The 26,682-nt window shown below is 40.2% G+C and overlaps 1 protein-coding gene across 4 annotated transcripts in view; it reads left to right on the top strand.

Moving 5' to 3' along the window:
• The first annotated feature begins 4,774 nt into the window (after positions 1–4,774).
• Positions 4,775–26,682, top strand: part of NR5A2 (nuclear receptor subfamily 5 group A member 2) — a 122,097-nt gene continuing 100,189 nt past the window's right edge. The window contains exons 1-5 of one of the 4 annotated variants that reach the window (XM_045027398.1): positions 4,775–5,426; positions 17,882–18,019; positions 21,622–21,740; positions 23,041–23,182; positions 25,953–26,599. In XM_045027398.1, coding sequence (XP_044883333.1) covers positions 5,363–5,426; positions 17,882–18,019; positions 21,622–21,740; positions 23,041–23,182; positions 25,953–26,599 — 1,110 coding nt within the window. In that variant the 5' untranslated portion in view covers positions 4,775–5,362. Of the gene's footprint in view, positions 5,427–17,501; positions 17,548–17,881; positions 18,020–20,463; positions 20,470–21,621; positions 21,741–23,040; positions 23,183–25,952; positions 26,600–26,682 lie in introns of those variants that run through there. The other 3 variants (XM_045027399.1, XM_045027400.1, XM_045027401.1) reach the window with 3 other exon arrangements.

The following is a 26,682-nucleotide window of genomic DNA, read 5'->3' as shown; positions in this document are numbered from 1 at the left end:
GTTTCACCTGTGTGTTGGTATGGTTATACTGTGTATTAGAATTATAATTATATGTTTAGACTTTATGAAATGCTTGTAAATTGCTTCATGCGTTAATCTCACTTATAATATTTTTATCACCTGCTATAAGGTAATATTTAAGTTTTTGCTTTGTAACTGTAAAATATGTTTGCTTGAAACTGTGAACCCAGTCAGGAAGGATCATCTCCTGCCCATCAAGAAGGCTAATCAAAACTAGATGGGCCACTGTGGGACATCACAATACAAAGGCTTTGTTAATTGCCCTCTTACACTCATGAAGATGCTGGGTGCAAAAGGGATCACCCCAGCAGCTTGAATTCTGGAAAAAGGAAATAAAAACAACTGATAAGAAAAATTTTCATCTCTCTTTTGCTGTTTGGACTCTCACTGAGCCAAAGCTATGAAACAGAAGCAAAAATCCCCAGGATCATCCTGGGTTAGCCCTAAAAGACATTCAGAGCTAAGAGATCACTACAACTCCATCACCTTTTTTATATGCTTGCCTGCTTTAACCTTGTCATAACTTTCTAATTATCTTTCTTAGTTTATAAAGCCTTAGACTGTTTACTATAGGATTGGCTATGTGCATTCTCTGGCGTGAGATCTAAGGTATCAATTGACCTGGGTTAAGCGACTGGTCCTTTGGGACTGGGAGTAACCTGGATATTTAATGATCTTTGGTGTATAGCAACCATCTATCATTAAATCCAGCTGGCCTGGATGGCAAGATATACTGAAGTGCCCAAGGGGATTGTCTGTGACTCACTGGTAAGACTGTTACAGTGCTTTAGGAATTCACACTTGTGACTGGGTTGGTGAAATCTAATTATACAACATACTACTAGTTGTGGTCTCTGCCCTGCATCTTGACAGTTTGTCCTGAGGTTGCCACTCACAGTCATGAGCCACTCCAGACAGCGTGACAAATTTTTGAACAAAAAAGGAAGCCAAACTCATGAAGGCCCTGATTGAAAGGATCCTTTGAAGTCAGCCATTGGGACAGACCTCAACTAAATTATTTATTAATGAATTATTCATCCTCTGCAATACAAGAGTTGAGACTCCTTATAGGAGTAGTAAGAGTTTGAAGGCTCGAGCATTTATTTTCACTATAGTAATATTACCATTCTTTAGTCTACTACTTTCTCTTTCTAGAAACTAGTTTGAATATATCCAAACCCAGAACTAGGAGGTGGCAGATTCTGAAATGTATTTCCAGTTCTAATATATGCTTCATTTTACGGGGCGGGGGGAGGGGGAGAAAATAAAAAGAACCAATCATTTCATGATGCAAATACATTCTATGATCATAGTCATTTGGAATCAGCTGCAGGAAACACATTGCTTAAATCAGAACTTTCAGTATTATAACTTTTTATTTTTCTTACTGAAACACTCACAACAGAAAGTTAAAGATTGGTGGATCGATCAGATTCTCCTTTAATGGAAATACAGAAAAAAGAAAGAAAAAAAATACGGTTGTCTACCTATTGTGCTATTTTGGTAATGAACTATTTTGAACATCAACAATAATATAAAATCTATCAATAAAGAAAAAATGCACAAGATATTGCAAATGAATCCTAAATGTGTATCGCAGCATCAGGATGCATATTTGAATGGATGAAGTAAAAGCAAGATTTGCAAACCCAGGGTCAGATTCTGTAAACCTTATTCACATGAGTAATCCTCGCTATTTATGCCAATTAGCATGAGTGTTACAAAGAACCTGATCTAACTACCACTGAAATCAATAGCAATTTTGCCATTGACTTCAATGGCAGGAGAATCACACCCATACATTGACACACCCTTCTATTTACATAGAATGAGAAAATTTTTAATCTTCACTGTCTTATGTGTCTATAAAAGGTGGAAGGTCCCCTGAGATGGCATAAAAAGACATTGATGGATGTACCAGATACCAAGAGAGCAATGTTTTAAAAGCTGAAAGAGAAGGGTAAACTCCAGACTGATCTCACTAGATTTACAACCAGGGATTCAAACTGGGGTCTTAGAGCTATTTCAAAAGGTCACTGTGTATTCATCAAGCCACATTGCAAGGTATCCTTTAGAAAAAGGGCTACTCTCCTGCCAAGCTCAGGCCCCATTAAAATGCATGCAGTGATAATGTGATGTGATTCACAGTATATGAACAATTCCTTCCAACTCCATATTGTGGCAAATAGTTGCAAAGGATTGCATAAGCAAGATTCAGTGTAGGAATCCTTGCCAATCTTTTTTCAAACCACCAACTTTTTCATCTGGCAATAAATGAAAAAAACATTGGTAAAGCATGTTTCTACTCAACATTTTCCTAGCTCCCCTCATGACCTATGTGACCATGAATGGAAAAATAAAATTGTAAAAGTATCACCTTGCAAAAGCCTTCTCTTGGTTTTATCAGAAGAAACAAAGTACGGAGCACACAGAGGTAGAAAACTATTGCATGGTGCCATAACTACAACAAGGGAAAGCTGATCTCATTAAGGTCAAATGGGAGTTTTACCACTGACTTCTCTGAACAGAACTCTAAGTTCCTGATCCAGCAAATACTTAAGCACATGCTTATCTTTAAGCAGGTGATTTCAATGAGACTACTCACATGCTTAAAGTTATACACATCCCTAAGTGCTTTACTCAGTCAGAGACTGAGTCCCTTTTGCTAAGTAATGGCTGATTTACAAGCTGATGTAGGATGTCCTTGAGTTTTCCTATAACTTTCCTCCTTCCCATTGGCCCAGGCACTAAGGAAAGTTAAAAGTCTGTTTGTCTCTGCACCTGGCACAAATTCTTCTATCACTGGAGACAATGTATCATCGAGGGAAGGAGGTGCATTTTTAAATGACCTTGACATTTGATACTGATGCAAAAAGGAAAGGAGTACAGAAGTTGAAGCCAAAACCATGGACTTTCTTTAGAATTCCTATGATTTAGTGTATCTGTCCCATGTACTGCAGATTTCTTTATAGCCACTCTTGTATATGGGCCAACAGAGCTAAAACACTGTCTCTAATGACACAGTGGAACGTATCTAACCACAATATCATTTGCAGCATTTCTTTTATTTTAACCCTCACCCACCCCCCACCACCCCTGAGACCTAAATAGAAGATACATAGTCCCTGATTGGATGGGGGGGGACGGAGGGAGCTTTTCCTTTTTATAACCTGAAGTTCAAATTAATTTGATCATCACATGAATCAAGAGCAGATACAGAATTTGAATCAAATCAGATTTTCCTATAAAATCAGTCAGAATTGTCTGCAGTTTTTGATAAACATGAACCCACTTCAACATATTTCAGTGACCGTAGAGACATGCCTAGTATTATTAAATGTAGCCATTTACTCTGGCATGTAAATTTAACTTCGTCAATAATAAAAAATAATAAGCATTTACCCAACACTTTTCACTTTCACTTTTACAAACATACAAATTAATACTCACAACACTCCTGTGAGGTACATAAGTATCCCACTATCCAACAGAAGATGAGACGTTAAGGAGCCCAGTTGTCAAATGTTGCATGAATTTACATGGCACATGCATAGTTCCCATGATAGAATGCACAAACTAATGTTTATGACAATAACTAGTTACCGGGTATTTGGGTGACCAGATATCTGATTTGCACACCCATTGAGGTACCTACACAGGCAAATAAGTCATGCATTTTGTATTTATGTTTGTGCACCTAACAGTTTTGAAAATCAGGCCCTACATGTCTTACTTGCAAAGGCCATAGAGGGAGACCAAGGCCTTGTTTCTCCAAGGCCATAGAGGGAGACATTATAACTCAGGCATTCAAGACTCCTAGTCCAGACCATTAGAAAATCACTACAAATAACTTCCCCCACCCAATGCCCTGCTCTAGCTTCAGTCCTGACCAGAAGAATAGGAGTGAAAAGCAGTTCAATCTGTGCACTGTTTAAATTGAGCCAACAACCATGCCAAAATGTATAAAAGGATGTGTGTGTTGCTTTAGGGCCTGATGCAAATTTCACTGAAGTCCTTAGAAAGACTTCAGAGGGCTTTAGATCTGGCCCACAGCACAGTCGATTTTCTCTCTTTTGGAATAGACTGGAAATTTGAATTAATGTAAACTGGATATGACAGGCCTGATTCTGATCTCGCAAAAGTTTTACACTGATGGAATCCCATTGACTTCAGTGAAGTTATTCCTGGTCTACGCTGGTATAAGAGGAGAAACAAGCTCCATAAGCCAAATTCTGTACTCAGTTACATGGATGTACATGCAGCCTAACTCTATTTAAGTACATTAAATTACACTGCATTTACTCCCGGTGTAGCTGAGAACAGAATTTGGCTCCTTGACAGACGTGCTCAAAATTACATGTAGTGATCATTTGCACTACATGCCCTTATAACATTGATTTTCAGCATTGTTCAAAGCAATTCTGCATGTTAAGAAAAGTTTTTGCATTAAAGCAGCTTTAATTGTGAATACAATATTGCCTATACATTATTTTCCTAGGATAACAATGTTTAACTATGCTGTAAAGCTCTTGCCTTATTGAAAATATAGTGTACGCTTTTAACTAAATGGCTGTCATCCAAACAAGTTGGGAGTTAGTCTCCTGTCTAATGAGTAGGTGCAATAAAATGGGTTTGTCTGACAAAAAATCACCATAGGTTTGCTAATGCTCTTACCCAGGGAATAGAGTCCTAAGCAGATACATAGTCCTAGTTTAAGAAATTAACATTTGCTTGTTTTGCCATCCAAAGAGTATTTACAGAAGACAAAACAGCCATACTTGTTGGCCGCTGTGCAAAGAAGTGATGACATCGAGAGGACAGGTCACAAGCCTGAGTTTATTGTCATTACACTTACATTGGTACTGGGTTTTATCCACTCAGTATGATCTTCTGACCCCACAATTTTACAACCTTCCACTCTCTGTGCTTCATAGCACCTCTCCACTTCTAAGTTAATCATTTCTCTGCCATTATCTGCCAAGAGTTCTTATCTCTTTTGCTGTCACTTTATAACAGAGTCCTCTTATCAACCTGTACAGAGTCATGTGACCATGCCGAACCTATCACAAGTTTCAATTCTTCTGATTAGAGAATATCATGAAATGGGATACATGGTTGAGGGCAGGCCACTAATGTTGGAAAAAGTACAGAGTCCATTGAAAGACATACCTGCTACTTTCTGAATTCTTGGATTTTTGTTGTTGTTGTTCATCTTGCTGACTTTCACTGAAGGTTATTGTAGCCTGGGTCTCAAGGCCAGAAAAGTTTACAAGCCACACCTTTTGCCAAACTCAATGCTGTACACCCTATACTCAAGGACATTGTATATTTATACCTAATAATGTCTTCTAGTTCTGACACTGGCAACATACAGGAATCTATAAAACATGGACTTACACCAGTTGGTAAGTAAAAGCTTTTCTAACTGTTATGGTAACTCTGCTTAACTCTGTTAACCTTGAGCCTTATCATCCATGCCAAATTGAAAATCATCATTATGGGATAACTTAACAACTGTTTAATTTACACTTTGATTTTATCAACAAGAATATGAATGCATTAAAATCCCTGTTTAAAATGTTAAGTGAACAGTTGATGATTTAATTGAATAGCTCTCTCTTCTCCAGGTATAATCACTAAATACATAATCTGCCATCACTCTAGTCTAAAAGCTGTACGGAATAACATATTTAATGTAATTATTTGTTACAATTACTAATACTTGCACAATTGTCATTAAATATATAAAAGGCATAAATGCATAAAAATCAGGCCTTTGCCTATTGCATGATTTGAAGTCAATAAAACCTCAGAAGCATTTTCTAGTCTTATCACACATAATACAGACTTCTAATACATATTTATTTAGATGCTGTACAAATGAAGTTAAATATTCATTGAGTGTGAGCAGGGCTGTAAATAAGACAATGCATTTAACATTTTAAAGTATCTTTATAAAGCTCGAGTGCATTCAGGTAGCCTCTGGAATCACCAACTTCACTACACTGAAAAACTGGCAGGCATTTCTTTTACTGCATTCAAGCTCTTACTAAATGTTGCATGGTGTCTTGTTCTTGATGTTGTTTCTCTGGCGTGTTTTTGACTGTTTTAGGGGGGTTATGCTTCTGTGTTTTAAGCCTTGTAGATTCTCTCTGAAATTCTCTCTGTGTATTTTTTCCCTTTAATTTATACTTCACTTCGACCTTCATAAAAATGCCAAATCTCGAATTGTTCTGCTTATTCGTTCCACGGAGTTCGTACAAATTAGATCTAGAGTCGGGGTTCTTTCTCCGTAGACAGAATCTAGCATCCTACTGCAAGTCATCTGAGGGAAGAATGAAATGCCTGCTGAACTCTTGGAAAACTATGAAGTGCATAGACAGAACAGCAGAGAATCACTCTAATGCTGGGCTCTGGGGTTAGACCGGGATGTGCTTGTGGCAGGCTTGGAAGTGGAGGAATTTTACTTTAAATGGTTTTCCAAATCCCTTGCGAATCCCGTTCGTGTCCCGTGTCCTGAGAGTCTCCTTTCTGTGCCTTGAGAGAGCCAGGTGTTGATCGCTGTTCAACTGACAGTCCGGGATTTGCTTGCAAACGGTCTCCAGTTACGCCGTCGGGGTTGTATATAGGTGCTCAAACCAGGGCTCGCTTAAAAGTTACAGGGGGTGACTGCGACACCCTGGTTGAACGCAGCACCAGGCAGGAGGTTTCTCAGCCCAGGCAATGTTTAAATATACCGATGTATAGACTATTGTGTTTCACTTCTGGGGCTGGGCTTTGTGAGAACTGTGGCAGGAGCGAATTTGAGGCTTGACTTTTACAACGATTGATTAGAACCCGTGCCCTTGCAAGACGGTTTACGCCGGGTGAAAGCCTCCGGGATGGAGACCTCTGCCCCCTCGGTGCCTTACGCTCCCGGGTGCGCGGTACATGGGTTGATCGCTGGGAGCAGAGGGACCTGAGGAAACTCTTTAGCGGGCGGTGGTAGGGGGCTGGGGAATGGCTTGAGACCTTAGTTTGCAGGCAGTCTAAAGACGAGGAAATGCAGTTGAAACATGATCTTTATCTCTTGGGAGGGGCCGCTGCTTTTCCTTTCACTGAACTCCACGGAAGACCTTAGCTCAGCTTCCCGAGGTAGGTTAGGCAGCCAGCGCTCAGTGACTCCAGAATCGCCCCCAGAGCAGGCTCCAGTTCTGCGGGGGGGTGGGGGCGGCTTTTCCTTTCGCTTCGATTTCACATTCTCATGGGGGCATCTCTCCGCGAATGAATGGTGGCTACTCCGCTTGCTCTGCTCTAAATGAACCTCTGAAACAATAATGTTCAGCGCCTAAGCGTTGGTGCTTAAACTTGGCCTGGCACAGGTCACTTCTGAGAGCCTGACTGTGTCTCGTTTCAACTGCAAAGCGGCAGGTTATGTGGGTCAGCGTCTCTATATACTAGCCAAAGAGTACAGACCTGCGTAAAATGCCCCAGCGACATGGTGAATAGGTCCATGGGCTGTGCGGGGGCTATTCCCCTGAGATCGCTTTGACTAGCGGGAGGATCGCCACCAGTCTCCTGGGTGCATCTTCCCAGTCTCTAGCAACCGCTTTTCTTTCTCCATCCAAATCACAGGCTGTTCAGCACAACAAAGTGGGTTTCATTCTCTTCTCATGCCAGTTGGGGTATAAATCCATTGCTTTTCACTGCTCAGCTACAGCGGTGTGAGAGGCACCTTGTGGTCCTCTGTGCTTCAGGAGATTTTTACTGAGTCAAAGCAACTCTTTCTAACTTGGGTATTCCACTGTGATGATGGGCCACATGCTGCTCTCATTTCTTCAGAGGGGTTACTTCAGATTTATAGAGGGTGGATTATGGCCCAAGGATTCCATATGTGTTCCAAATGTTGCACATTCTGACCCACTTGTCTCAGGACCATTTGGGAGATTTTTAGGCAGAGGTTCTCAGGTTGCCTTAACAGTCACCAGTTGGAATGAGGTGAAAGAGACCACAGGAGGTAAATTGGACAAATTTGGGTCCATCTAAAGACTACTGCTCCTGGACATGTTTAGCAGAGAAAGGATCAACCCAAATTCCTACTGTGTGTGTATACCTGTGCTCCTTTAAACCACAATTCTACAAGCTTAAGAAAAATAAGAGAGTTTGTAGAGGAAAATATGAAAAGAGATAGACAGTCTGATTCTGATCTCATTCAGACAGAAGCAAACCAGAACTCCTGTCCTAAATTGGGTTAATGACTTCAGTGTAAAAGCAGCATGTGATCAGAACCAGGTCGGGTGCATGTGTGTGTGTGTCGTGTGTACTTCTACTGTTTACAGGACAAATGTATACTAGTTTGAGAGGGAATAAAATATGGCCCTGTTGCTGAACAATTTAAATATCAAATGTATTTTAAATAACTATAATAGGGCCAAATCCTGCAGCCCTTACTCAAGTTAGCCTAACTCCCAGGACATTAATGGGATTTTTGCCTGAGTAAGAACTGTACAATGTGGCTCAGAGTATGATATAGAATGTCTGTCTTCTTTTCTTAAAACTTTAGTATAATAAATCACTGAGTGCATCTCAGGAGTAGGAAAATGAAAGAGAAAGGTCAGTCAGGTGAAGGTTCTAACCAAGGCAAGGCCATATCATAAAGAGAAGTACAGCACCTAGCACAATGGAGGCCTAATCTATCACTAGGGCTCCTAGGTACTACAACAATAGTAACAATAATCATGAATAATATATTAGCATGTATCGCATTTACCCACAACTCAATTTAAGCTTCCTGTTCATCAAGTGGCAGCTGCAAAAAGTACGTCCCTTACAGAAATATAATGATGCTGCAGAATACCTTATTCTCTTATATTTTGTTTATATAGGGGCCATATCCTCAGCTGGTGTAAATTAGTATATCTCCACTGATGGCATGGACTTTCAAAGTGACTATATTATGTGCATTGTATCTCTGAGACGCTGGGTCAAATTCAGACAAATGCAGCCTGGAAAAAGCCAGTGTAACTCCCAGGAGAGTCTATGGGCTAAATTCAGTGGTGATCAATGCACTAGGCCAGATTTTGCTGTCACTTACATTGGTGTAAACCTGGAATAATGCAATTAAAGTAAATGGTGTTACTCCAGTTCATGGCAGGACAAATAAGAACAGAATCTGGATGTCAAGTCATCATAAAAGAGTTGTAAGTTAATGTAAGTGGCAAAGCACTGTAACCTTGCACCAATTTGGTATTCACTCAATAGATCTGTGTGTAACTTGCACACTATTGTTTGGAAGTGGTATAGAAGTAAATTAAATTGATTCTGCTCTCACTTCCACCAATGTAAACCAGGAATAACTCCACTGAAGTTAAATTAATTACATTGGTGTAAAACCAGTATAAGCAAGAACAGAATCAGATCCAGAATTTTGGAAGATAAATCACTCTGGTTTATTTTAACTTACTCCCAGGGCCTCATTCACACTCGGCATAATAGGCACAACACCGAGTGGGCTGGATTCTGATATCAGTTATTCCAGTTTTACAGCAATGTCTCTCCATTAACTTCAGTGGAATTAGTTCTAGTTTATACTTGTGTGAGAGGAGAATAAGGGCAATTGACTTCAGTGGGTATATCCCCTTCTTAAAACCACAGCTGATTTTGGTCTTCAAAGAACGCATTCACTTTGTACACTCACTCAACAATAACAATCACAATATTTTGCCTTTCACATCCAGTTTCTGGCCAACTGATGAACAACATGTAATTCACAGCATCATTCATAGCACTCATGCACTTTGTCCATTTAGTCAAATTTATACTTTTTGTAAATCAGTTGATAGAATTGGACCAGGAATGAATATGGGTGATTAAATCAAAACCTAGCTTTTACTTAGCATTAAGGGCCTGATCCAGCTCCCAGTGGGAGTCTTTCCATTGATTTCTATAGAAGTTCTATCTTGCCCTTAAAAGGTGAATAGACCCTGGAACATAAGCAGGCCCCTCGTTTTTCCTGACTTCCTGCCTTTTATCTTTTCCTCCCTCTCACCCCAACAAAGGTCATGGTAGGCAACTGGGATTCAGTAAGAGTTGATGGTGCTCAGCATTCACAGGACCAGACCACATCATTAAATGGACTTTGGAAAATATTCATCCAGGGCTCCAAATTTTTAATGGTTTTACTTTTCTTTACTCAGCCTTTTGTCTCAGGGTTCCTCAGAGAACCAATATACAATTTGTAGACACTTTAGTTATGATTATTTAACATTCCATTAACTTGAAAAACAGGTTAAGCTGAAGGAAAAAATAATCTACTTGTAACTTCTACCTATGAAATTTTCCAATTTGCATAATATTTACTGTCATCCTAATTTTCTGTATGCCCTGAGGCAACATTTATATTTCCTACTATATCATATTATATTTATTAAAGTGTTTTTAGGGTTTAATGAGGTAATTGATAAGATACAGTTTTCAGTGTATGGTGCAATATTAATTGACTAACAAAGCAGCAAGATTATATTAAAAAGTTGAACATTGATATGTGTGTGTCCTTTGTACTGTGGATAAATATAGTTGGCAATTAGGCTTATTGAGAAATTTGGATGAAAATCTCAGCATTAGCAGATAGCTGTAAACTCAAGTTTCACAGTACTTTTTCAAAATAGTACTTTCATTTCATACTCAGGCAAAGTTTCCACTTACAAATGTAGTTTTGCCTGATCCAGGGCATGCCCCGATACTGTCAGGACACAAGTTAAATTCTGTATTTGTTTACAATAGTGAGGTTTTGAGTCTGTCATTTTTAAATGTATTATGTCAATCTTGTCTCAAGATACTTTTGGAAATTTGGCTCCTCGTTGACTAAATACTACACTTTTTTTTCATTTTGATGTAATGGAGTAATTAGACATTATAATTAATTTTCCAACTATAGTGGTACAAAGATTAACACATTTACACCTAAATACACATTACACATACATTCAGTCTGATTCTAGATTCCAGAATAGCTGAGACAAAGTAACAGAGATGATGCCTTTAGTGTCTAAGAGGAAAGGATTGCAGTGTTCACAGATCTCTACCAGGCACCTGGCCATGTGGGTAGGTTAGGAATCAGCTGTTAAACTTCTCCTTATATCGAGTGAAGGGACAGAATCTGCTGTAATGGTGACCATTAGAGGATGGATGGATGGGGGAATAATTATAATTTCCTATGGTAATATATGAATTGTGTATATATCTCAAGTATAAATTGTAAAGGTTTATTTTATGACTATATGTGTGAGAGAAATTATATATGAAGTATATGTATATATTGATATATAGATGTATAAGCATAAACTATATTAATTACAAAGGTGAGTTATTTAAATAAAGTTTTGCAAGCTTCAGCACATAACTGATATGTGGGGGGAAAAGGAGACCCAAGAAAACTTTTTTGCTATTAAATCAAGGTTACTTGTCCCAGAAATAATAAGATTTTTTAAAATCTGTCTGTACAGTATATAAATCAGTTATCTCTTATGATATAGAGACTTGGATTTAGTTCTGATACAATTCTTACTTTCTTAATAAAAACAGATGTAGTAGCTGTATGTGTCCTCCAAGCTATAGCTTTTCTTTTACAGGGTGATCTAAACAAATTTCAAATAGTGAAGCAGAAATATAGACAAAGGAACCTAACTAGAAAAGTACAGTGATTTAAATGACACTGCAGTAAACATGCTATAGATTTGCAACACTAAAAGTAGGTGAATGTGATAATTAATAAATAGTAACTAGACAAACGTTAATAAAATAAAGTAGTAAAAGCTAAAGCTCCGATCCTGCAAATCCTTACTCACATGAGTAGTATTTACTCTCCTAGATAACCCCGTTGGCATAACATGAGAAATGTCTATTTGTTTGTGTAAGGGATTAAGGATGGGGGACTTCATTTGGAATCACCTCCTCTTTGTCTATATGGTAAAAACTAAAAATTTTCTCAACTTTAAAAAATGATCAAAACTGAACAATTCCTACCCCTCCCCTCTTCCCCCGACTGTTAATGGCGACAGGTCTGAGCTGTATTTAATCCTTCTCCATTAGATCAGATTTTCCATCTGAAAGGCAAACAGTGAATCGCAAGGGGGGAAAAATTCCTAACACCATTTCTGTCTGAAAGTTTGGATCTCAAGGTGGCCTAATGGGATTGGGTGAACACTGCAGCCTGGAATAGATTGCAGTTTGCTACTGATGCTGTTAGTTCAGTAAATTCCTCATGCAATCTTTGGGCACGTGTTGTTCACATAATAAAATGTGCCAAAGGTTGTCATTGGTTAATTTCGGATTGGATTGCAGCGTTACAACCACTTTGTCCCACCCTAAACGTCCACCCTATATACACACCTCATCCTCATCTCTTTTAAACCTCAGGATCCATAGTCCCAGTTTGTTTGCTATAAGAAAGTTACATTGCAACCTAAAGCTAGTGGGAAACTATAAAATCGAGTCTTTGTATGACCGTTGGAGGTGGGAATATTTTACTCCCAAACGATACCTTGCAAATGTGAAATTTGCTTTTAAACCACATAATTTTAAGTGACCTTATTGCATAACATTTGCACTGAGATTTGTAAGAGAATTAAGCAGGGAACAGCTAGGCATTGTGTCGTGTCCCCACCCGCATGGTCTGGAAGGTGTATCAACTAGTGCGAGGTGAAGTCATTACAACTTCTCACTGGTGATGACTCATTTCGCAATAAAAAAAATACAATCACGGAGGTACTTTACCACTTACCTGACCAGGTTTATTCGTCGCCATATACCATATCTTGTATGTTTCACTCTACGCTGTAAGGTGTTTATAGGCATGGATGCGTTCCAATGTACAACAGTGAGCTTTAGTGCTCTTTAAAAATAGCACTGCAGTCAATAATTGATTGTGTCGAAATAGTTGTGTATTTCGGAGTAGGGGAGATCGACAGCCCCAGTGAGGTAATTGTGAATCACTGAAGCTCGTAAATGTAATAGACTTTTGAAAAGGTTGATCACCTGCGACGTATATTTTACAGCCTGACTCACTGTGCATTGAATGTTGCATCGGATCAGAAAGGTGTGGGTTTGGTTTTCACTTCTCCAGACCGGGCTGTTACTTTCTAGCGTCTCCTTCTGCGAGTTTTGGATTGTAGCACTAACAATCTCTAGCTCGTCAGTCCCGGGGTATTAAATGCAACACTTCCAGTCGAATGTGGGAGACAACAACCACCAGCCCTTTCCCTTAAGGGACTTGCAGTGACTTCCTGTCACCCTTCCCTGTCTCTGTCTGAGAGACCCGGGTATGCTTCCCATTCTGATTGACAGAAAGCAAGAAGGAAAAAGAAATGTGCGCACATGTGGTCGGGGAGATGAAGTATAAAGCGCATGAATTGTTCAGGAAGAGCATTGCTCTCATTGGAAAGAGCTCCCTTGCGTTTCGTGCTCTCCGGAATTCACACGAGCAACTAAATACTGGCTCCTCTGCTGTATTTTATGGGGGGACGTAACAGGGAGTGGACTATGGCCAGGCTGCGCGATAGCGGCCCTTTGCCTTCCATCTACAGACACAGCTTGTCACTGCTGATCTTTGCAATGTGAACTTTTAGCAGAGGCAGAAAAAAGAGAGCGCTAGCCCTAAACATTACTAGAGAAGCAAGAGGACTCTTGGCGTGGCTTTGGATATAAACTTCCCAACAGCAAAGTTACAACTTGTTCTCATTAACTTCTCAATGGGATCGGAGAGGGAAAGTTCCCTTTGCACACACATTTCAAGGGTTTTCTTCTGCTAGAGCCGCCTGCCTTTGTGGTCAAATAAAGCAAACCCTCTCCCCGGCAGGACACTTTGCCCTAGGCAAAGCAGAAGGTAGCCTAGCTGGAAAGCCTTTAGGAGCGCCCAGCTTTGGGCCTCTTTCAAGTTCCCAAGAATTGGAACTCACCTTGAAATACCCCGACATGGACCCCTGCAGTGTGAAAACAAAAGGAGCAGAGGAAGTTCCCGATTAAAAAAAATAGTAAGAATAATTAGCCCGTGTTTTTAATGGCATTGTACATACATTTAAAAGGGAAAACATAAATATTCCAGGGCTGTGCTCCTTGCGCTAATCAAGGCTGCCAGAGGCTCCCCAAGCCATCATCTTTTATTATTATAATTACACGCGTCAATCAAGACCTTCAGGCTACATCAGAACAAGCCAGGCAAACTCAGGAGAGAAGTCACATAAAAAAGTTTGGAGAACTTGGTAAGGAATGGCGAAGGGATTAGAAGAGAGGGTAATTAAGGTTGCTCAAGGCAATTGTGAGAGCTAAAGCTCCATGTTAAATTAAACGTAGCCACGAGGGAGCAGGTATCATTTATAATGGTTACTGCCCTAAAGTGTTACTTCGGAGAAATGTAGATGTGTAATAACCACTCCAAAGTATTTTCATCTGAACTAATAACTCCTGGAGTAGCTTCGCCCAATGTACCATTTGAACTCTTTCCAAGTCAGGCCCCTGTGGAGTGATACTGCCTGTAACATTAACTCCACAAGTACTAGTTAAACAGAGATTTAAGTACTAAAGAGTCATTTAGAGGGTGAATTCTGTATGTACCTGAGTGGGAGTAAACCACTGGGAAATTGTTCTCAACAAAATAAGGGGTAATAGGGTTGTGGGGAGTTGAGATAGAGAGCTATAGATGAAGCCATAGATAGGCTCTTCAGAAAGAAGCCTGGCTCGTATTGGTGTGAAAATAAATAATGGGGAAAATCTGAACATTAAGGGCTCGATTTTAACCCCGAGTAGATTTGAACGCTCAAAACTCCCATTGACTTCAATGCATAATCTGGTCCTAGATGAGCTACAAGACTGAGCTATACTTTCCTGGTTGGCAGGGTCTTTTTCTGCTTTTGCCTTGGTGGGCTAAAATGTTGATCTTCTTTACTCACCAGAAAGAGCGAGAGAAACTAAAAGGATTGTCTCGCTGCGAGTTTATCGGACAACAACATGAAATCACTTTCCCCCGAACAATACACGGCCGAGAGAGAGAGAGAACGACCCTTCCTATTTGCCCAGGAAACCTTAGAGAGCTGTAGGACTGAGGATTTGTATATACGTATTAATCTAACTTTCCAAGGTCTGTTGTAAATACTGTCATAGGCTCTGTCTTTCATAATTTATGTCCTGCGGGGAGGTAAGGTGGGGTGGGAGGGACAGAGCAGAGATCTCTCTCTCTCTAACAGAGAACGAGGTGCTTTTAAAACAGGACGCACATAGCTAACTTTGTACCCATTGGAACCGGTGGGCATGTAGGGAGAGAAGAAGCTTCAGTCTATTCTGTTACATGTCTCCAGATCAGAATTCTCAGTCTAAGACCTGCTCTTCCAAAGCACCTCTGTGTTTTTATCTATTACATGGGCTACGATCTGCTCCTCTTTGCTGCGTAGACAGGAAACCCAAAGTGTTCTTCTCCTCTAACCCATAGCCAAACCAAAAGCAATTTACATCAGATCCACTTGTGTGACCCTTTGCCTCTATTCTGATGGCATTACAACTGCTGAGCCCATTTAGCCTGAGCTCACAACAATTTTATAGAAGCAAAGTCTATAGGTTTTTTAAAATAAGTAAATAATATATCTACAAACGCCAAGATTGTATGGTCTCATCTCATACCCGTCCGCTCCCCTGAGAGGAAGGTATCTTTCAGGGGACACTCAAACAGCCCTCCCTAGTAAGATAGCCGCGCCGCTATTTATTTTTAAAACCTGTTCACAAGAGAATTTGAGAGATAAAATTCCAGTTTTGGAAATTATGTTAATATTGAACAGGATTTTTCCCCAAATTGGCTATTTCAAGATTTTTAAGTTGCAACACTCTCAAGTCTGATTCCCTCCCCACATTTAACCCATCCCAAGAATAGCAAGTCCTGAAAGAAAGAGAGAAAGAAAGAAACCTATTTTGCAGTAACACTGAAGTTTGGAGACATCCACATCTCCAGTAAATTAAGTTTAGATTTTTACTTTTAACTGCTTGATGGGAAAAGTTCAAACTAACTAAGCACAGAGCACAACAGAGTCAGTTATCACTCTTAAATGACCTTTTGCCACTTTTCTATCAGCACCTTGGTCATCAAAAGTGTTTAATAAACTTAGAGCAATAATTACATTTTATAGAATCTGTATTAACAGTCGTGAACCTTTATTTTCCTTACACTATTATAGTCAATAGCATGCATTACTTACAGTTCAAAAGGATTTTTATTTTCCAAATATTTATAATTTTCCATAAATGTGAACATTATTAACAAGCCATAGAAGAATAATCATAATTGTCAGATATAGTAGGTTTTGATTATTTTGAAGATGGAAATAATGCTTGCTCATCTAATGTCAACAAAAATAGATATATGTTAATACAACTAAATGGAATATCACAGTAATATTGTTACCTCGACTAGTGGACAGTGAGTTTTGATTGAAATATTTCTGCTCCTCGTGCTAGTCAAATGGAATACATTAAAATCTTTGAAATCCCATTCACTAGAACGGACTGAGAATGGCTGCAATAACTGTGGGATTGCAAAAGCTGGCACCGAGAATTAAATATTGTAGCATTTAGAAAATACTATTTGAACGAGGTCTTTCTGGTAACGTTTAGGTTGATGCCATTTACTGCACTTTTTAGTCGGCAGGTTGGCTGTTGTTTAACAGATTGCTCTTTAGGGCATTTGCTTTATTTAAGTTATGTAGCTTGTCTTGATAGATCTCACAAGACTCTAGAAAACGTAGAATTAATACAGAAAACCCAACCGTAGCTCCATTAGGTCTCCATCGGACTGTAAAAAGGAAATGTAAACAAGGGGGAATCAAGGTAGTGTTTGCAAAGATGTACAATTCCTTTATAATAGTGTGCGGGGGGGGGGGGTGATGTCTTCCCACCTGAGACCACCATGTACAGACGGCGAGCCTAGGACCATGTGAGACAACGTACTCTCTACTGGAGAGAGTTCAACTCCAGCTGTCGCTGCTGTGGGGCGGGGAATAGCCCTGAGGGGTGAAAATGGGATAGACAAGAATGTCCCTCATCACCCCCTGTGCACGCACAACGGCTGTGTGAGAGTGTAAGGCAAGAGCCTGCGGTGACTGAAGAAGAACCCTTAGCCCTGCCTTCCACAGAGCAGGAATAATGCATTGCCCGTCTCCTTCTTGCACGGCACCTTCACGTCTTATTTCCCCTGGATGCAGAGATCGCCTGGCTCGCTGGGGATGTTTGCAAGCTGCTGGCCGGTGCACCTCGCTCCCTTAGGCGGCCCGTGCCTGTTTTACTAGCACTGTAATATCAGGAAGATTTAACAACTGTAACTGGGGGGAGCTTTAGAGGAGGGGGAAGGGTTGGTTGCTGATTGCGCCTCTTCCTCATTGGCTGGAGCGGCAGTGTCAGCCCCCCCAGAGCCCTCACACTCGCTATCTCCCAGTCCCCCTCCCCCAGCCCCAGCCGGCTGGGAAGTGCCTCTTCTCGGTGCATGTGGAGTAAACAAGGCAGGACCGCCAGGTCTGAACTTCGCAACTCCACACTTGTGACAGGGCGAGAGCCGAGGCTGGAGGGAGCCCCTGCCGAGCCGGGGGGCGGGGAACCCGGCCAGCCGCGCACCAGCCCCGCCGCAGCGCTGCTCCCGGGGCTGGCGCTCAGCCTGGCTGCTGCCGCTCTCCGCCCGAGCAGCGCCGCGGGCTCCGCTCCCGGGTTGCCCCCTGGCGCGCGCGGCGCTAGCGGGCGGCAGCGCTAGGTGTGGGCAGCAGCGGGGCGCGCAGGGCACGGGCCGGAGCGGGGGGTGGACGCCGCCGCCGCTCGCCCCCTCTCCGAGCTAAATCTGTGCTGCCGTGCCCAGGTGCCGCTCTCCCGGACGGACACGGAGCCCCCATCCCGGCCCGCAGCCGCCTTGTCATGCTGCCCAAAGTGGAGACGGAAGCCCTGGGACTCGCCCGAGCGAATGGGGAGCAGGGGCAGATGCCGGAAAACATGCAAGGTAAGCACGTGCGTGCTCGCCCCGGCGGTACCTGCCGGGCAGGGCTCCGAGAGATCCGCGGCTCCCTTCCCCGGCACCTCCATGCAAAGTTGGTGGCTCCTGAGCAATCGGTTGTGGAGGTTTCTAAAGCGATTGCCAATTCGCCAGCCAGGCTTAGCGGCACCGGCAGCTGGAGCCGCGCTGCTCTGGGCTGACCCGGGCAGCTGTGCCTGACAATTGGGAACTTTGCTGAACTTCCAGAACCGGGTTACTAAAAGCTGGGGAGGGGGGTACAATAAATCCTTCGGAAATTCAGCACGAAAGCAGAGGGAGGGCTAAGTGTAACGATCCGAATCTACCGTCTGCCCCCAATGCATGGGAGACGTGACACTGAGCAGTCGTATCCGCAAAGCATCAGACGCAGGGTGAGCTGCTAAGGGAAACTCGGGCCCGCTGTCTAGTATTTCAAGGGGGGAATGGGGTCTATGGGAGCGGGAATTGGCAGGTCCCCTTTATTTTCCTAGCTCTTGATTGCTCGCAAGAAAACATATCCATCCCACTGGCTCTATTTTAAACGCGTTTTATTTAAAGAAAGAAAGAAAAAAGAAAGGCAGCTCCAGATTCTGGCTCGCTTCGAAGTTTATCTCAAGCAAACGAGGGGGTGACATCAGGAAAACCACTGCAGCAATTCCATACTCGCCCTTTGCACGACCCAGATTCTGTCTCTGCTCTCGAAATAGCCCTCGCCACCTCTTTACAACTTTACCTGGCATAGACTCGACGGACCATTTCTAAGGGGGGTTTTAGCCATTCTGCTGCTTTATTAGCGGTCGTTTGCAGGGCTGTTCCTGTCGGTTTGCTAATTGCATTTATGGCTTTGTGTGAGAGTAAGTGTGGTAATAAGCGCAGCTTGTCTTTCAGTACAAATAACACAGGTGATCAACCAGATGCGATGAGAAACTTTGCTTCAGCATTCCTGAAACTGACGGTACCGTGTATTTATGCCTCTGAATTTCATTGCTTGCTGGCCAGAGAATGCAGGCGCTGGAGCTGAGTCGCTGGGGTACCATAGCTTAGCAGGAGGGATCTTTTAAAGCCCTAAGTCCATAGCGGAGTTGGAAACTTTCTGTCTGAAACTCAGAGACTTTCGCTTCAACCTGCGTTTATTTTGAGCTCGGGACAGGAGATTTGAACTCTGGCTCAGGGAAGCGGCTGTTAGCGGCACGGGAACCAGTGTTTCTCAGCTCGCTCCCGCGCTCAGCTAAAGGTGATCCTTACTTGCCATGCTAAAGGCAGGGGGCTTTCGTTATGTCACAGAGAGATTCGGCAGCAGCGCTGGAGTTGCACCCCATTCACTCCACTAAATGGAGGAGCAGAGAGGATCCCCTAAGTGCTGGGGATTGGCTGTATCCCATCTCCACATCCTCTCGGCCCAAGTGCCTGGTGGGGCTAGCTGGCCGGAGACACCTGGGTCACTGTAGAAAAGCCCCATTTTAGCACAATGTGCTGCTCAACTCCAGGTTGAGGGCTCGGGGCGACCCTTTAGCAGAAACTTCTCTACCGGTCGCTTGTTTCAGCCTAAATTGGTCGTTTTCAGGGGCCCCTTTTCTATCTTGAGGCTAACACTGTGTTATCCTGCAAAGCTCCCGGACAGTGCTTGGGAAAATCCTTGTTTTCCGTACTGACCTCTTTGTCCATTTATTTTTTCTTGTGACAACCGGGAACTTTGTTCTTGCTTCGGCCCCTGCAGCACAGGCAACGTGAGGAGAAGGAAGGGACTGGTCGTTCTCTCTCTCCCTTTGTGTATTTCTTGCGTGTATACAGTGAGCAGAGAAACTCCATTCATCCGCTCCTTAATCTTAGTTAAAGGATCGTCCACCTAAGGTCAGGTATATAAAAGAAATCAACAAGCGTGGAGATGGTAGCTGGAGAGAGCCCATAGTGTGTAACACACATTCTGCTCTCTGATCAGATTGGCCCTGATTCATAAACCGTGAAGAAGTCGTTCTGAAAATATTTTCCCTCGGCTATTTCACGCCGTGTTAATTTCACTCCAGGTCCCTCTCTAGTTCCCACAGAGCCTGCGGGGTTCTTTCCTTAGGGGACACGGCTGCTGTTAGTTACTCAAGTCTTAGCACATCTTTTTCTTAAACCAGAGACTCTTAACTCCAAGGCATGCTTAGCCGCTTTCTGGGAGATCTCTCCCGTGATACAACTACTTAGATGTAACTCGATTAGATGACTCAAAAACGTGACAGCTGTTTGATTCTAGGGGAAGAAAATCATAACTTCTGCCGCTGCTGTGTCCGTCACCCCCTTACAGAGATAACTGATTACATTACAAACCGTCAGCTGCCTGGTCTATTTTGCAGCAGGAAAAGGGAAGGAAATTGGCTCTGCGGTGAGGGTGGGTTGTTTTTTTTTTTGGGGGGGGGGGGATAATCAGACCTGCTGATTGAGCTGGTTGTGGGGTGAATCCAGATCAATTCTCTCTCTCTTTCATTCAGGTTCTTTTGCACCCCCTCATCTCCCAGCTCCTCCTCTGCCTTTCCTCGGAATGGCAGACAGGTTTTTTCCTTCAAGGTTTTGTCTAAATTGCACAGGGATATTTGGGAAAATCAGGACATAAGAACTGCAGCCTTTCCTGTTTACATTCTGTACATCTTTTAGATCTCCCGCAAACACTGATTACTTTTGTCCGAGGAAGTTGGTTACTTGCGCCTGGGACCTTAATCCTGGATCGTTGTGGTTTGATTTGGGCTTAATTTAGCATGGCGATTATATAAAATTAATTAGGTTTAGGTACTTTACCACCCCATCTCTCCAAAAAACAATCCCAGTGCCTTCTGCTTGTCTCCTTCTTTACTGTTCTCTAGTTTCTGGGGTTTAAAAATGTTTGGAGGCAAAAGTAAATAAAATGGGAACAAATAAGCAATTTGAACTTTTAATATTAAAACTGATCGATTTAGGTATTACAGGAAGCAAGTTTTTGTTAAAGATGAGCTGCTGATCAGAATCAAGGTTTTGAGTGTCAGGACAGCATTTTAACTTGGTATTGTAAGTAATTTACATTCAACACACTAGTAGAGTGCTGGTTATGTGGGTTTCAAGTTTAAAGTAAATATTTACAAATTGGTATTATTTTAACTAAACTTTAAAGGAAGCAAACCTAGTTAAAGTTATTTTACATACATCAGTGAGATTTAACCTTGTCAATTTTGGTTCTGACTTTTTTAAGCACTTTCCTGATAAGTGGTGAAATTAAATTATTTAATGTAGTTTCTGGTTCAATGGACTGTAGATGGTTGAAGAGCACTGGAATTCTGAATAACTAGAATTTTTTCTCACAACACAAAACTCTGAAGCTTATACTTTTTTTACTTGTGAAGAGTTCATATTGTTTTGCTGTTGAATTAAAAATTCCATGTTTCAGTGTGAGTTGTGGTGGTGAGTTTGTTTTGATTTTTTTTCAAGTTTTTTTTAATTTAATTTGCAGAAGATGTTTCTCTAATGGATTGTTTCCTCAGGTCAGAATTAATGTCTAATAGTTGGGAGCTGAGGAAAACATTTTTGAACTACTTATGTAAATACTCATTGAATGTGTTATTTCTTGTTTTTTCCAGTGTCTCAGTTTAAAATGGTGAATTACTCTTACGATGAAGACCTGGAAGAACTGTGTCCAGTTTGTGGAGATAAAGTGTCTGGTTACCATTATGGACTTCTCACCTGTGAAAGCTGCAAGGTTTAGTACAAATTACTTAATAGAAAACAAATCAAAATAGTTTAAAATAGTTTAAAATGTTAAAGGAAAATGCTGGTAAAAATAAACAGGGGTGCGTAGTTTGGCTTCTTTCTGATTCCATTTATTATTAGATTCACACCCAAATTTTTGAAAAACCTCATTTGCCCAAATGGAAAAAATAACAAGTTAGATTGTTTTGTTGTATGGCTGTGTCCACTGCTTTTAAATATTTTGTTGTTGTGAAGTGATAGAGTTGTAGAAGGACTTTCAGTCCTAAGCAACCCCAGTATTGATTTTAGGTGATTTATGTACATTTAGAGTATTATTGTTCCTGTAGGATAAAGTGACAAGCTAGTATCCTCAATACATTTCAACTTTACAAAATCTAATGCCACTGTTCCAAAGTTTTTCTCTTTCAATATAAAAATGTAAATTTCTGTTGTCATCACAACTTCATGCTTATTTTTCCTACAAAGTATTTTATTTTAGTATTTACTTGGACATGTACACAATTAAAGTCAAGCAAATAATTTCTTGTGATATATTAAATAAAGAATATTCACACATGTAATTTATCTTGTGCACATATTTGGAAACTAAATCCATATCTAATTAAACCAACTATTAAATATAGTTGAGCCATGTAAGTGAATTCAATAATTTGTCATGAATAACCCTTTTAAAGTTATAGACAACCATTTAAATCAGTTTTCTAAAAGCAGAATCTCTTACCCTCTACACCAGAACAATGCAATTTTAAACATTTCACTGTATGGCAAGCAGAATAAACCCAGAAAATCACATTTTTGTTTTTAAAAATTTGTATCTAGACAATGAATGTCAAATATTTATTATGCCTCTGATATACACCATAACAATATACAAAGGGCAGATGTATCTTATGTTTCTATTACATTTTGCAAGTGTTCTAATTTATTCCATATAAGATTACTTTAAAAAGGCAGACATCAGTCATTTTACAAATATTAAAGAGCAGACAAAAGAGATACTGGTCAGCATCAGTGTTTATGGTCCCATTGTTAGGGATGCAGTCGTGTACAGGCAAATCTCACCAATCTTTGACGTAAGTCTACAAAAAACGCAGTACTAATACCAGAAAAACTCCTCTATAGTCTAGCAGTTTTCTCCAGGGTATATCTTGCTGAAATCTAAAATAAGCCATGTAACCTCATAAGTGCTTGAGTGGTATATGACAAGTATCTGACAATGATTTCCATAAAATAAAATGCTGAAACCTACTGTTAATGTGAAACGGGCTGACTCTTTGTCTATCATACAGGGATTCTTTAAACGAACGGTCCAGAATAACAAAAGGTACACGTGTATAGAAAATCAGAACTGTCAGATTGACAAAACACAGAGAAAGCGTTGCCCTTACTGTCGATTTCAAAAATGTCTAAGTGTTGGAATGAAGTTAGAAGGTAAGAATTATTACTGTTATTGTATATTTATAATCTATACAAACTATTGAAAATATTACATAAATTTTAGTTTTATACAAATTATGTTGCACATCATTTACCATATCCATTTAAAAATACTTGCTGGTAACTTCTCATATGCTGCTATTTGTATGTTTTAAATAAGGGATATTTTTACTCTATTCATAAGTAATAGCAGGTCAATTATAAGTTGAAGCTAGTTATTACCACAAGAAAAAATTGAAAACCTCTGATTTATACATAGTTTGATGTGTTTAAGAGTACCTGGATGAAAAAGTAAGAATAGCATGGAAATTACTTTTTAAACTTTATAGAACAAACAGAATTAATTCAGAATAAAAACAGAATACATCATCAGTTCTCAGAATGGTGAATTAATAATTGCAACTAATTTCTGGTCTTTCGAATCAGGCATGATTTTATTTTATTTATATTTTATATAGTATTTTGGTTTTGATGTGGTTTTGCTTTGCAATATCAATCTTAAAGAAAATGTGAAATAAAGAAAAATTAAGAGTCTTTCCTCATGCAAAATTGCAACTGACATCAATGGGAGTTCAGTACACAGAGTGACTGAAGAATTGAGCGAAAAATATGGGTAAAATAATCTCTAAAAATATGCCGTAAAGCTATTATGAATAGGTATACTTTCACAATGAGATTTCTTGAAAAATTTAAAGGAAATATGAGATATTAGAGTGGGGTTTCAGAGTTCAGAAAGATCATTCACATACAGAGAAGAATGGTAATGCTACAAGAGTCTATTGAAATAACAGAATACAAAATTACTGTTAAGAGGCTAGTAAGAGAATCTTGACAGTTCAACATAACACATTCTAACATATCATTTACACTTAGGCCCAGATTCTACATTCAATAGGAATTTTGCCTGAGTAAGAAATGCGGGATCAGAATTCAGCATTCTGTACTCATGCAAAACTCTCATTGTAATGAATAAGTTTTGCCTAAGTTAAGATTGCAGGATCATGCCAGTATTACAATGGAAATATGTAGATATAAATGCAAATATGCATTCAAATATACAGACAGCATCACACAATTTAGTAAATACAACACTCATTACATTTCTCCACAGTGCACAGATAAAACTGGTATATTATACTGAGCTGAACATCTTGGGTTGCAGTATAGCCCTTTGAAAACTAGTGGTAAAATAACAAGTCATTTGGAATGTTTTTGTCAGTATGGACATTTATCAGCACGTTGAAAATATATTGCTAAACTGCTATTTCTAACTTTTTAATTACAGATAATCATACAGGGCCATATTCTGTTCTCATATGATTACATACAACTCACTTTTGTGCAACTCCTACTGAAATCAAAGTATCTCAGGGTGGAATTTGACCTATAATGTGCAGCATGTTTTGAGAAGGATGCTAATATATATGTTACATTTATCAGCAAAATAGTGTATATGACTTTTCAGTTTTCTGCATAAGGGATAGTGTTAACAGCAAAAAATGCTTTAATTACAGTATTAACTAAAACCGAGAGAGAGAGCGCGAGTGTAAAAGATTTATCTTTATATCCTTCTGTCACATCTGTACAACTTCTCTTTCTCTATCTGGAAAATTGGAAGAACACATGCTTTCATAATTGTAAATGCCTGTAACATTTATATATGTATTTCCCTGATAGTGATATATGGACTTGAATTCTAGTTCATAAATTACTGTGTATACCAAAAATCATTAATTGTTAAAGTCTTCATGATAATTTACAGTATTGTGTACCTAGGATTCATAATAAATTTTTAATGTTACACTAATCCCTAAGATAAAAAGCTCAAGAACTTAACCTCCAGCAATCTCAGCAGTCTCAACATGTCACCAAGCTGTCAAAGGTTCCTGTTTCTATCTAATTGCCATTGGGCAAGGTGGGCTTGGCGAGAACTACTCACTAGTCCATTAGATATATGCCATAGTGACACATACTGCTGTGACAAAGACCACCAATATGATTCCCGAGGCAGCTGTTGAAGCTGTTGTTTTAATTATTTCTAATTCCAGAGATATTACAAGCTATAACATTGTCAATAGTTTCTGAGTCAGTTCAGCCTTCTATGTGGAGTATGGCAAATAGGCAGCTTTCTCTATGCCTATTCAAATTGCATTTGAAAACATCTCTAGAAAATGAGGAATGTTCCTTAAACAGTTGCAACAATATCCATAAACCATAAAGGAAATAATCTTTAATTTTTGCTAAAGAAACCAGATTCATCTTTATGCCTATTGAGCATTTTACAGCTTACATTTCAGACAATTTTTTATAGTGGTGGTATGCAGTAATGGAATGATTATCATGAGATTACATGGCCCTCAGGATACTTCTCAGATAAGTTCTGGAGAGAAGTCATTTTTTCCTAATGCTACCGTGGGTTGCAGTTAAAAAAAATTATGAGATCACAACAGGAATCACATGTTATCTCATGAGCTGTGAAATTTCTGCAGCCAACCACTGTTTGTCCCTAATTATTACATCTTAAATGACCTAAACAATGAGTTCATACATGTTAAGAATATTTGTCCAATAGGTAACTAAGACAATTAAAATTCATTACATCAAACGATTTTTTTTCCTTTTGGAATCATCGTGCTGTTTTGATCAAAGTCAAGTAAGGGAGTGCTGCTGTCTTGCCACTCTTCCCTAAACGTGTGTTCAACTCAAAAATATTATCTGCTTAAGTTTTAATGACTATCTTACTTCCTTCTCTTTTCCTCAACAGCTGTGAGAGCTGACCGAATGCGTGGGGGTCGAAACAAATTTGGACCAATGTACAAGAGAGACAGGGCACTGAAGCAGCAGAAGAAAGCTCTTATCCGAGCAAATGGACTTAAACTGGAAGCCATGACTCAAGTGATCCAAGCAATGCCCACTGACCTGACAATATCCTCTGCAATCCAGAATATCCACTCTGCTTCCAAAGGCCTACCTCTGAACCACACTGCCTTGCCTCCTACAGACTATGACAGAAGTCCCTTTGTAACCTCTCCAATTAGCATGACAATGCCGCCTCATGGCAGCCTACAAGGTTACCAAACCTATGGCCACTTTCCAAGCCGTGCTATCAAGTCTGAGTACCCTGACCCTTACACTAGCTCTCCAGAGTCAATAATGGGCTACTCATACATGGATAGTTATCAGACAAGCTCACCAGCAAGTATTCCACATCTGATATTGGAACTCTTGAAGTGCGAGCCAGATGAGCCACAAGTCCAGGCTAAGATCATGGCATATTTGCAGCAGGAGCAAGCTAACAGAAGCAAACATGAAAAGCTCAACACATTTGGGCTTATGTGTAAAATGGCTGACCAAACCCTCTTCTCCATTGTTGAGTGGGCAAGGAGTAGCATCTTTTTTAGAGAACTTAAGGTAGGTAAAAAGCTCATATTATTTTAGATACGTGTTTTTAAGCAAGAAAATATGATTTGTTTTGTTAAAATGCATCACACTTG

This window comes from Mauremys mutica, chromosome 8 (genome assembly GCF_020497125.1).
Source record: "Mauremys mutica isolate MM-2020 ecotype Southern chromosome 8, ASM2049712v1, whole genome shotgun sequence".
Taxonomy (NCBI): domain Eukaryota; kingdom Metazoa; phylum Chordata; order Testudines; family Geoemydidae; genus Mauremys; species Mauremys mutica.
This window is presented reverse-complemented; position numbering and strand designations above follow the sequence as displayed.